This window comes from Coffea arabica, chromosome 6c, assembly GCF_036785885.1.
Source record: "Coffea arabica cultivar ET-39 chromosome 6c, Coffea Arabica ET-39 HiFi, whole genome shotgun sequence".
NCBI lineage: Eukaryota > Viridiplantae > Streptophyta > Magnoliopsida > Gentianales > Rubiaceae > Coffea > Coffea arabica.
The window spans coordinates 1,401,952-1,413,908 of record NC_092320.1 but is presented as its reverse complement, the minus strand read 5'-3'; the positions used below and the strand labels follow the sequence as shown (position 1 = coordinate 1,413,908).

General features: G+C 37.2%; 2 protein-coding genes across 3 annotated transcripts; both read right to left on the bottom strand.

The window, feature by feature from the left end:
• Window positions 1–389: 389 nt before the first annotated feature.
• LOC113694226 (solute carrier family 40 member 2) lies at window positions 390–5,323 on the bottom strand. 2 transcript variants are annotated; one of them, XM_027213105.2, is made up of 9 exons: window positions 4,639–5,323; window positions 4,008–4,158; window positions 3,377–3,573; window positions 2,624–3,103; window positions 2,117–2,288; window positions 1,850–1,987; window positions 1,650–1,760; window positions 903–1,039; window positions 390–741 (listed from the first exon to the last, which is right to left on the bottom strand). In XM_027213105.2, the coding sequence occupies exons 1-9, from the start codon at window positions 4,755–4,757 to the stop codon at window positions 738–740; spliced, it is 1,509 nt and encodes a 502-aa protein (XP_027068906.1). In that variant the 5' UTR covers window positions 4,758–5,323; the 3' UTR covers window positions 390–737. The 2 variants fall into 2 exon arrangements, with proteins under 2 accessions (XP_027068906.1, XP_071907924.1); XM_072051823.1 differs by lacking the exon at window positions 390–741 and having other exon boundaries at window positions 753–1,039; window positions 4,639–5,322.
• Window positions 5,324–7,121: 1,798 nt separating this feature from the next.
• LOC113691456 (uncharacterized) lies at window positions 7,122–11,648 on the bottom strand. Its single transcript, XM_027209593.2, has 4 exons — window positions 11,217–11,648; window positions 10,408–10,477; window positions 10,218–10,306; window positions 7,122–7,534 (listed from the first exon to the last, which is right to left on the bottom strand). Exons 1-3 carry the CDS (start codon window positions 11,403–11,405, stop codon window positions 10,263–10,265), a joined length of 303 nt encoding a protein of 100 aa, XP_027065394.1. The 5' UTR covers window positions 11,406–11,648; the 3' UTR covers window positions 7,122–7,534; window positions 10,218–10,262.
• Window positions 11,649–11,957: the final 309 nt, after the last annotated feature.

Genomic DNA, 11,957 nt, shown 5'->3' with positions numbered 1-11,957 from the left:
AGACTTTCTTATTTTGAGTTTAGGAATATTTCCTAAATCTTTTATAAGTGTCATTTTAGTTTATGAACCACTTTTTTACGGCTTTTGTATTTTTTTTTCATAATAGAAATATTGTTCCTTTCTCGTCCGTGAACGTAGGTCACTTTGATCGAATCACGTTAATTTTGATGTCTTTTATTTTGTTTTGTTATTTATCTTTATTGGGTTGTCATAACCCTTTTATATGATCAATTTTACCGTCTAATTATTATATGGTTGATGTCTACCGCCTAATCATTATATGATCGATTATACCACCTATTTTGTTCTAATTTTAGTTTGTTTATTCCTGGACCAGTCCTAACACTATTTTTAAACTAAATATCTTTAGGCCAACTATTTTGCACGTGTTTAGTAAAATTCTCTTATTCATTTCGATCAAACAGTTGCAAATTCCATGTACCAAAATTTGCATTAGTTGTCGAATACTGAGGCAACTTTTGACTCTTATCATTTGTTAGACTATCCATGTACGTACGTACGTAGGAAAATGCCTTTCGCAGGTTTCTAGTTGAAATGTCCTTGATGTTAATTGCATTCATTTTCAACCGTCGTCTTTGTTGTCTTGCAACATTATTGAAATCGTCCAATGGCAACACATCACCTGGGTCAAGATTATGTTTTCTTCCTGGCTTCCCTTCGTCTCTCTCTTGGGGTGTGTATGCATGCCGTTTTCTGGTGGTGGTGGTGGAGTACTATTATCTTGATGCAGATGGAAAAAAGTTTGTACTTTAAATTCTTCAGGAATCGACACTAATGCCAGCTTATTTAAAAACCCAAGCCGGAAATTGACAGCAGAAAGCAGTGCCATAATAAACAAATCTACGTATCAAGTTTCGAAGTAAAGCAAAAAATAAGTTGACCTGAAAACAATTCTGACAAGTGGATACAGCTTCTCGAAATGAAAGAGATGCTTTCTTACGCGATAAATGTGTATACTGTACAGTACTGCAGCCAGTGTCACCACGAGCAAAGATAAGATTATCAACTTCCAGAAGTCCTAATCAACAAGGCAGCAGATCGTATTAAAGAGTTGGAAAATGTAAATCCTCAAGACTACTGTGGTGAAAAGAACCACGAAAGATGTTCCTCAGCTGTTGATCTTCAAAGTTCGTTAATTTTCGTATAACTTGGTGATTTTATCATCGGCCAAAGAGGGGAAAATTAACCAGAGCAGAACTTTTCAATTTTCCCAAATCAACAGAACTAACAAATACCTTGAGATTGAGATTTCGGGAGGACCCAAAAAAAATGTTTAGCATGAAATATTTGTTTTTCCTGTCCCTTCCTCTCTGATTAGTGTTTATGCCAGTTGTGTGAGCGTGCGCTAAAATTAAGCCCATAGAGACAAACATGCGGAGGCTCATACAAGATCACAAATAAAGGTGAATATTTTCAAGCGTTTGTGTTGCTGGATGAGGACATCTTCCGTACGTTATGTTTCCCATCCTTTCTCTAAATGGAAGATCAATTTCCACACGTCAAAGTCTAGGCAATTATGAGGTGGATAATTTGCAAGAAGGACCAAGTATAATGACAACTCAATAGAGCTGGCAAATAGATTCACATTCCATGCAAAGGTTCACCGAAAAAACAAAGTGAGAGATTACCCGGGGATTAGATATTATTATGCCCATGACATAAGTGGTCAAGTCCAACACAGACTGTAGAGAGTTTTGAACACCTCCAACAACACAACGATCAGATTCCGGAACTTGATCCTATCCACATACATTGCCAAAAAAAAAAAAAAAATTACCACATATTCTACTGAAAGACAAGCAGGTTAGCAATATTCATTAGGACTCACCTGCATTTGCTGAATGACTGCTAAATCAAACATCCAAAGTCCAAGACGTGACAGAGCCACTCCACCCATAAGCAAATATGCTGCTCCAAGTTTATTCGGGACCCAAATTGAAGCTACACATACCACTAGGCAAGTCCACTGTATAAATAAAGCATCCAATGCCATAAATTAGTGAGTGGAATCAGCAAGTTACTCACCACAAAACAAGGCTTATAAAAGCAATAAAGTTTCCCTGTAAGCTCCAAGAACTATGAATGAACTGACTACCTGAGACCAAATTGACCAGAGACCTGTACGAAGTGTTGAAAGCTGTGATTCTAAAACAGGGTACAAAAAAGTTGCAAGAATCCCTATCGTAGCGCTTATTCCTCGTGCAATCCCAATTGTATAGGCTGGTATGCCTTGCCATTCCAAAGCAGCAGTCATTAGAGTTCCGAAGCTGAAATGCCAAGCAACAATGGATTATGTCCTGAAGACACATTGGCATTTAAACCCAGAAGCATGAAATATTCCATCCTCAAACTTCCTACTATTGCTCTCATGATCCTAAAGATTACAAAATGAGGCATTCCCTCTTCTTATTGAGACATCCTTCAGTAATTTTAAGTCAAGAAACAAGACATCTTTAGTGAACAAAAAAATTGGATATGAGAGGTCATTATTTAAATATATTTATCAGCTTAATTGGCAGGGTGGAGAGAGAGAGATGAATAAAACATATAAATTCATGCAGACAACTATAATTTGTAAACGCCAATATCTTAAAGAATTTACCTAAGTACGGTAAAGTAGAGAAAAGCAAGCGCAATTCCAGGCAGAACCACATCTTGCTCTAGATAAACTTTCCATGCCCTGAAGTAAGAGATTCTTGAAACTCGTTCGATTACTTTTCTCATCCAGCCGTGGTCGAGAGGCTCCAAATCATTATCACCTAAGTAGTGAGAGTTTCTACTTTCATCAGTCAAGGAGCTTCTTTCCGAATCAGTTGGCAGAGATCTATAAACCCTCTTTTGACTGCTTTCACTTAAAGCAGGAATTCCATTGTATACAGACATTAGAAGCCAATACTGCAAGCAAACGGACAATATATTCCAGATAGCTAGAGTTAAAGCTGAAGCAGTTAGAGAGACAAAGCTGATAATGAAACCAGAGACTACAGGAGCAAATAACTTGCAAACTAAATCAATCCTCCGAATGGTTGCATTCATCTTAGTCAGGACACCTGGATGTTGACCTTCTGATATCACAACCACCCTGCAGAAAAATGTGAATATCATATCTTTTTCTTTTATATGTCTAAATTAATTACTACGACTTTCAAGGAACGTGCTATCCTTTGGTCGAACTGGTCAGCAAGATGAGGTATACATCAAAACCAAGTTCATCATTTGACTCTCATGAGATGCTATGCTAATTTTAGCAACAGATTGTACAAAAGAGTAATGCAAGATACTACAGCAGTGCATCCATACTTTACATTCACTGTCTTGGGAAGAAATAAGTTCATCAAAGACCTAACGCACTCACCATTCTCTTTCAACCAGAATGGTTCCAGCAAGAGTGGAGAGCACACCAACAGCTCCAGAAATATTGATTAACAGGATAAACGACAAAAATACTATGAAATTTTCTGACTTCACATCCTCATACAGCAGAAGTGCAACCACAGTGCCTCCAGCAATCATAAAGGAGAAATTTTGGCTTAATAACCAAAGTCGAAGAACCTACAAGTTAAAAAACAGAAGAATAATAAGTATCATTTCCCTAGGACAAGAAGTAAAAAAGCATTAGCTGTTTTTTCCCCTAAAAATGCTGTTATTGGATAAGCGCATGACGTGGATAATAGATAGAAATCACAAGTCTACATGATAGAGATTCTGCAAGGTAAATTCCGTTCCACAACATGGCTTCATTCTTTGGTTGGACATGCAGCAAATAATTTTTTACCATAGTCATCTTGTTCACTCGGAATTTGTATGGTTCAAAGCTAAAGGTTTTCCTTTTCAAATACTAGACTTGATCCAAAATCTTTGCAATTAAAAAATTTTTTTTTTGAAGTCTCTTAATTCCTTTGCTTCATTTTGACATGCAAATACTACAATGAGGATGACATCATCAACCATCAAGAAGGCATCTCAAGATAGAGACTGAAACGAGCCTTGATGTACGTGAACTTATCAACCAACCGTCCAACAACAGGACCAAATAATGCCATGGAGGCAGATTCCACCACACCATAAGCAGCAGCAAGGGCCAGCGAATCCGGCCAGACATTAATCATGTACAGACCAACAGAGAATTCCCACATTCTGCAACCAAAATATACCCTCATGAAAAGCTAACTTTAGTGCAAGTATTTCAATTGGTTGGCAAATTGAGTCAGAATTATCGCAGAATTATCGCAAGAAGTGCAGTAGGAAAAAGGACTACATCTAAAATATCCAAATTAAGACTGGAAAGAAAGACTTGAAAGAAACAAGAAAATCACAAGAGTAGCGCGAATTCTCAAAATGACGTATTTGAGAAATGCTAAACGTAAATCCAAGAGAATGTCGCATATCCTTTGTGAAAATCGTTTTATTTATATATTTATTCTAGTTAATCGGTAAAAAAAAAGTGTCCAAAGAGTAGAGAAAACAGGTTTCGGTAAGACGAGACGAGAAAACCAACAACTCATACAACAACACACAAGACATGACACGCCGCTTCTTCTGACTGAAACTTGACGAAACAAAACCCTGATTTAAAGGCTTCGCTAATGATGAAACGAGAATGAGGGGACATATTACCTGGCACCCCATCTGGCTAGGAAGTGACCAACGTAGAGATAATTGAGGAGAGACGGGGGAAAGGAAAGAGGCTGCCGCTGCTGCTCTTGAGGTTCAGAAATTAACGGCTCGTTCAACATCTCGATACGATAGATTTGCCGCTGCCGCTGTTTCTATTTAGTATTGCTCGATGGAGATATAGAGTCCCAGAACTGGGTTATGCTTCTGACTTTTGTGCTTTGAATCTCTGGTCAAAGAGAAGGAGCCTGGCACCCTGAGACATCGGAACCAGCTGAGCTGAGGTCGCCTACTTACAGTTGGGAGTATTTAATTAGCTGAGTGTTTACGTGGTGGAGAATCCATGCGAGTAGTTTTTGTGCTCTGTTGTGTGGAGTGCTAATAACAAATTTGGGATTAAGATCCTCTCAAATGAATTTCTCTCCATTCATCTATCCATTTTTTTCATATTCAAACGATAATCCTTTGAGAATATTTTGACAATCTTTTAAGAATATTCAATTTACACAACATTTTTGTGCAATTTGAACGATAAAAAAAAAAAAATTTTGGGTCAAATTTGTAATGATTTCGTTGTTAGTCGTCAGTCTGTGACGCTGATTTTATTGCTCTGTCGGTGTACTACGGAAGATTGCTCTGAAAGCTCAAAAGGGGAAACAAAGGCTAAAGTGTTTATAGATAAAGACAGAAACAAAAGTGTACTCCGATTGCTAGAAAGAACAAAAAGTACAAAAGTCCCATCACCATCAGTCATAAGGTTAAAATCATTTAACCTTAGAACGTGGATCCGGAGCAAATGGGGGCTGCGGTCAACGGCCCAATATCGGGCCAGAGGGTTGTTGACCTGCGACCTTACCAACCATGACGTGTTGGGACACCAATGCCTACGGGACCAATAATACCTTTTAATTAATCATGGGTTTGTTCATGATGTAACTAGATATTATATTGCTCAATCTTTTAATTACGGCACGTCTCATATGCAGAATCTTAGTCCACGATTTGTCATTAGATATATTCATCTTTAATTGCGGCAGATTAGCCGGCTCAGGCAAATCTCAGAGTCTTGGACACTTTTATTTCCCCCAAATTATAGGGTTAATTGTAATCTTCATCCTCCAACTATCAATCATTAGTACTTTGCATCCTAAACTAACAATTTTAGCACAAGGATCAAATCTTAAAAATCAATGAATTTCTTTTGCGCCATTTGTTGACTATTCAACGCCCAAAATATTGATTTTTGTGGCATAATTTTTTCATCCCACATCGGCTGAAGTTCAAGGAAAGGCTCCCTCTATTTCTTATAAATAAGGGGGGGTCTATGAAGGTTTTAAGCGCACAACTCAAGAGAGTATTATATGAGTTATTAGTTTCTTAGGTCATCTAGTCAATTTATAATCAAATATTTTAGGTTTTCTTGTTTTGAGTTTAGAAATATTTTCTAAACCTTTTGTAAGTGTCGTTTTGTCCTAGGAACCACTTTCTTACGACTTTTGTATTTTTTTTCTTCGTAGTAGAAATATTACTCCTCCCTCGCCCGTGGATATAGATCAATTTGACCGAACCACGTTAATTTTGGTATCTTTTATTTTGCTTCATTATTTGTCTTTATTGGGTTGCCACAACCCTTTTATATAGTCGATTTTACCGTCTAATTATTATATGACTGGTGTCTATCGCCTAACCATTATATGGTCGATTATACCGCCTATTTTGTTCTAATTTTAGTTTATTTATTTCTGGACCAGTCCTAACACTATTTTTAAACTAAATATCTTTAGGCCAACTATTTTGCACGTGTTTAGTAAAATTCTCTTATTCATTTCGATCAAACAGTTGCAAATTCCATGTACCAAAATTTGCATTAGTTGTCGAATACTGAGGCACCTGGTCCGGATATAGATGTAGAGATTGATTAACCCAAAAAAAAAAAAAAAAAAAACTGCTCTCATTTGGACTCATCACGTTTCCAGTCGGACACAAACTGTATTTACTACTGTTTTGATCCAATGCAAAATTATTAACTTTGCTTCGCTTCCTGCTTTGAGTGGTTAGAGACCAATTTTTCAATGTCACGGCAACTTGAACAGGGGTCGGTCGTCAGTTCACCGGGGAGAAGTCTTAGGTAATTACGACAAATATCACAAAAGTCAGATGCCTTTGATTATGGTTTTGCATAATGATTTTTTAAGTAATTAGTAACACTCTACTCACTACTATAACTACAGCAGTATTACATTTCGTAGTCAAAAATATTAATTTACCGCTCTGCCATGCCAAACAAAATTGATGTTCTCTCCTAAAATGCGATCTTCTATCATTCATCCCCTCCCCTCCCGTCACCATTAGAAGCATACTACTTTCTCCAAACCATCCCTGCTTACCAAACCAACCAAAAAAGAAAAAAGGTGCGATCTTCTGGACCAGTTCCGCTATCACTACTAATTTTAAGCGCCTGAAATTGAAAATATCTTTGCCAGTAATAAGGCTATCAACACAACCACACATTCCATAGCTCTTTTTAGCACAAAGGAATCTTAGCATCAATACTCGAAACTCAATCAATACCATAGACCTATCAACATCCCAAGTCTTCAAAATAATAGAGATTACGCCAAATACTACATGGAGTAGCTGTTTAGTTGTTCTAGGCAAAGCGTATTTCCAATGTCAATGGCTTCCATCCAAAATTTTCAATCAATCTTTATATCAGTGCATCAAATGCCCATCATATCCTTTCGACGCCAAGGTTATCCCCACCATGAGCCACGAATAAAAAAAAATAAATGTACCACAACAAACAATATGCAAGCTCTAGAGGTAGAAGAATGGTAGTAGAGTCATAGGAACTCAACACAGGTCAATTTCCCAGCAGCTAAATCAAAGCCCAAGGACCCTGCAAAAAATCCAGAGAACTGTAACATCAAATTGCCTAGAAATTTCCATCACACAACCAAGCACTCGAGAAATGCACGCCACCCACTGGATAATCAAGCAACTAAATCGACCAAGCCTGATATAAGTGATAACAGATGAACACTAAATTTGCTGTCTGAACAGGTTATTGTAACGTAAGATGCAATCACAACTTTAGAAAGCCAAATGCTCACAACTAGCTGGAATTGGTTAATCCACAAGAGTCTAAATACATGGTAAACATCAGTAACAAGGTTTGGCAATTGTTTTATGCCTTTTTTCCGCCTTTATATGGTTTTATATAAAGCATTTGGTTAAATTACTATGTACCCATGGTTTTGTCTACTACCACATGACCCCGCCCCAACCCCCCCCCCCCCCCCCCCCCACAAAAAAGTTTCAAAAAATCCACATAACCCCTGTAAATTTGTGTAATGTCGAAATTTGACAGAAACTAGCCTCTATAACACCGTAAGTTGAAATATCAATTTTTCCCTTACTCAAGCACTAATATGACAGGGGCTAACTCACTTTGTATAGAACCATAGGGGAATTATACGCATATATTGAAACAACAAGAGAGGTTAAATGGATAGTATGGAGCGCGTTCAGGCCAATTGTCCTAACTAGAGTTGCTTTCCATTCACTTTCCGCTCTACATAAAACCACGTCCGGTTACGTGGATATTTTGCACCGTTAGGGGGGTCATATGGTAACATGCAAAAACACATGGGGTGAATAGTAATTTACTCAATGAATTTGTGTTGTTAACCATATGTTTGCATTTTACATGTTCAACGATCATACAACTAACTTAATTTTTACCAATTAATTGCTAAAGACTAATAAATTGCTAACCTTTTCTGCCATACATCTTGTGTTAAAACACATTCTTTAAATAGTTCTATGTTATTTTGCCAGCAATTACTCTTACTTGAGCGAGCTTTTAGTAATGTAGTAAAATTTCTAAAATCCTCATGTATGACCAGTCTTCTAAATTCCCATCAATGTATGTATGTCAAAAATCATAATTAGTCATTCACGAGTTTAGTTATTAGACAAAGTGAACACCACTTGCAATAACATGTGGACAAATTCCCAGAGTCACAAAGGAAGTTTTTCCGTGTACTGATACTAGTACTATTCTGTAACCAAAAAGAAAAAAGATACCTGCACCATATTCATCAGAACATCATCCAGACTTAGAGGAGACCTTTTCAGCTCAAAATCCAAATCTTATAAACAATTATTCATCTTTGAGCATCAAAAAAGGATTTTGGTCAGCTGCCCAAGAACGTTATTATTATTAATGTGCCTAATTAGCTGTCTACGAACACAATTGACCATGCTAATCCAATTATATTACTATCAAGGTAGTAGCTGAATCTTCTTCAAAACCATTGTGCTGTTAGTCAACTTCACTGAGAACTTTTTGATTCTTAAGCTGCTAGAAAGGGAAAAAAACCTAATTTGAAGGTCAAACCAATGCAATTATTCCAAGTTTAAGGACCTTTATCTGCTTCTTTTACAAGTACTCCCTGTTTACCAGTAGAAGTTACAGATTCCAATAACTCCATGCTGTATGGTGGCCTATACACGAGAGTCTTTAATGCTTTCTAGACACAAACCCCATACCATAACCATTAAAGCCAGACTATACACATGGCTCTTGATGTACAAGGTTACATGATAATTTGTTGGTTCTAACAGTCTATAGTCCACTAAACAAAATTATAGAATCTTAAAAATGGTAACACAGTGACAATGTTAATTATCTCTAGGAAACAAGTGTGCTTATTAAACAAGCAGTTAGACCCTCTAAGCACTCCAGTAAACCAAACAAATATTTTGGACTCTAAAATTAAAGCACGCACAGAACTAGAGTGTAAAATGTATATGAACAAAAAGAAGGCCCTGTTAAAGATCAAGAAACTAAAATTAAAAGCCATCAAAGAGAAACCAATTCATAAGGTTATATAGATAGATCAAATAAGGAAACTCTTCTTACAGTGAAAATTGACGTGCCAAAACCTTAACTGAATACACGTTGAGTAAAAACAGTTGGCAGGAGTAGACTAATGTGTTTGGCCATTTGGTCACTAATGATAAAACTAAGACATTGAACAGATCTCTTCCCTTGGAAGATAAAAGTTTATTAGATTTAAGAACCAGAGGGTACCACACAAGGCCAATATTGCTGAGATGATTTAGGTTCCTACAGATTTAGTGAAACATGTGGTTGTAATAGGTGAACAGAGTGTCAATGGGTAGATTCCACAACCAACGCTTAATAACACTCATTGCGACCTATCACAAGAACCTTTCAAAGAACATAATCGGAAACCCATATGATTTGAGTTTTAGGAATGTGTAATGAAAATAGGAAGCCCTAACAGGCATATTAATGACAGCCAGCTTAAAAATAACTTTATCATTAAACTTAGATTCTTGATACTTGAGTAAAGAAACCATGCAATCTAAAACAACACATATCCACGACCAAATAAAGTTCATGCACTTGTAGAAGTCTTATCTAAGCATAAACTATGCAAATAAGTACGTGCAACTGATATGTAACATCATAAGTGAGAATTTCTACAACAAATGGATGCGCAAAAGACAATCTATACGCTGGCTAAGGGGGAATAAAGCATTTAACTCACCTCTCGATAGATTTAAAGACGATTACCCTGCTCATCAGATGACTATTAACCAATCAACTCTTCAGAATCTGAGTCACTTGCATTGTAACCTGGAAGTCAACAAGCACAAGTTGGTCAATTTGTCAAATCTAGATGAAATAGACTACATGGACGATTCTAAAGTGCCAGTCAAAAAAGAGAAGAAGATCACCTGGGCGTTTATTGCTAACTTTCCAAACTGAAGATCTCACTCTTGAAGCTCTTCTCATCCAAATTCCTCCCTGAGATTTAAATTAATTAAATAAATCCACAGAAAGGCATACAGAGGGCTGAAAATGAGACATAAAACCGAGAAAGTAAATGCAGAATCAGGGAGAAGAAGCATACATATTTTGGGTGCACAAAATTTAAACTAAGTATTTTGAAGAAGCATACATATTTTGGGTGTACAAAATTTAAACTGAGTATTTTGCGATTCAACCAAAGAAATCAAAAGAACTTTAAATAGATAAAATAAACTTTACACCTTTATGGTGCTCAAGCAATGCAACAAAGCCAATTCCAAACGCGGCTATTGCAAAATAAATCTTCTAAAACACAAAAAAAAAATACTGAATCGTTAACGCATTCATCTAACATTTAAGGTTATTCTTCTTGACAGTCCATTTACTAGTTCAAAAGGAAAAGGCAACAATTACTGCATATGCAAACCCATATAAATTAAACTATCTAACAATGTCAAAGAAAAGTGAAAACCCAAATTCCAAATATCATCATGGCAAAATATATTACAAAGATTAATTCCCTAATTGTTGGCCAAAAAAGTACATCCCCCCTCCCGAACTTCGCTCAGCTTTTCTTCAGCAGCATCAGAACTGGTTTACAACCTCCAACATCAGAATAACAAGGACGACGAATAACAAAGTCAAACCACTGATAAGCAACCGAAGGGGAAAAAAAAGAGAAAAAGAACTTGGGAAAAAAGGCCCCGAAAATAGTGACAGCCATAGTAGAGAGTACCTTTTGGGCATCCCGGGTAACACCGTAGCCGTTAAAGTACATCTGACCCACCAAAATCTGCATATTAACATCTCCTGCTTTGGCCTCTTTGAGGGTGTCACTAAACCACCTTTTGACGCACTCCGACACCACTTCAGAAAGTGGCACTGTCGTCACCTCCTTCTCACCGTTGCTCTCCTCTGCTTCCATTTCCTTGGCTTCCTCCCCTGCTGGTTTTGGGACGCGGGACTGGTGGGGTTGTGTGAGTTCTGTTCTGGCCCGGCTGGGTGGATTTTGACAGGGCAGTCGGTGCAGCGTAAGCAAGGGACGTTAATCTAATCAAAGTCGTTTTTGTTTTTTTTTTCTGGGGTTAAAATCTAATCAAGTTGTCGACTAGTAAAATGTGCGCTCTGGGCTGTGGCTTTGCTGTCGATATCAACGAGAATGTGTGTTGTGTGACGTGATTAAAGGCGTGCTAGTAATGGATTAAAAAAAAAAAAAACAATTGTGATGACTTTTTCATTTTCCTTCTTTTTCTTTTCTAAAAAGACATAATAATTGTCATTGGAAGCGTTTTTGGTCTTCCGAGAAGATCTTTCGTGTGCTTTGGCCTCACTTAATTCACAAAAACGCACCCTAAATCTAGAGCTTCAAAAAGTGCTACACGGAGCACCAAGCACTGTACCCGCTTGTCTTCAGCTATAAAAACACAAGGTGCTCTACTTACCGTACCTTCGTTAACAATTACATGTTTCATTTAAA

Coding starts and splice junctions, on each gene's coding strand:
- LOC113694226 (XM_072051823.1), bottom strand. CDS start 4,757: ATGTTGAACGAGCCGTTAATTTCTGAACCTCAAGAGCAGCAGCGGCAG. Junction 4,159..4,638: donor CTAGCCAGATGGGGTGCCAG/GTAATATGTCCC, acceptor TTTTGGTTGCAG/AATGTGGGAATTCTCTGTTG. Junction 3,104..3,376: donor ATTCTGGTTGAAAGAGAATG/GTGAGTGCGTTA, acceptor ATTTTTCTGCAG/GGTGGTTGTGATATCAGAAG.
- LOC113691456 (XM_027209593.2), bottom strand. CDS start 11,405: ATGGAAGCAGAGGAGAGCAACGGTGAGAAGGAGGTGACGACAGTGCCA. Junction 10,478..11,216: donor TTACCCGGGATGCCCAAAAG/GTACTCTCTACT, acceptor TTTAAATCTCAG/GGAGGAATTTGGATGAGAAG. Junction 10,307..10,407: donor AGTTAGCAATAAACGCCCAG/GTGATCTTCTTC, acceptor GTTGACTTCCAG/GTTACAATGCAAGTGACTCA.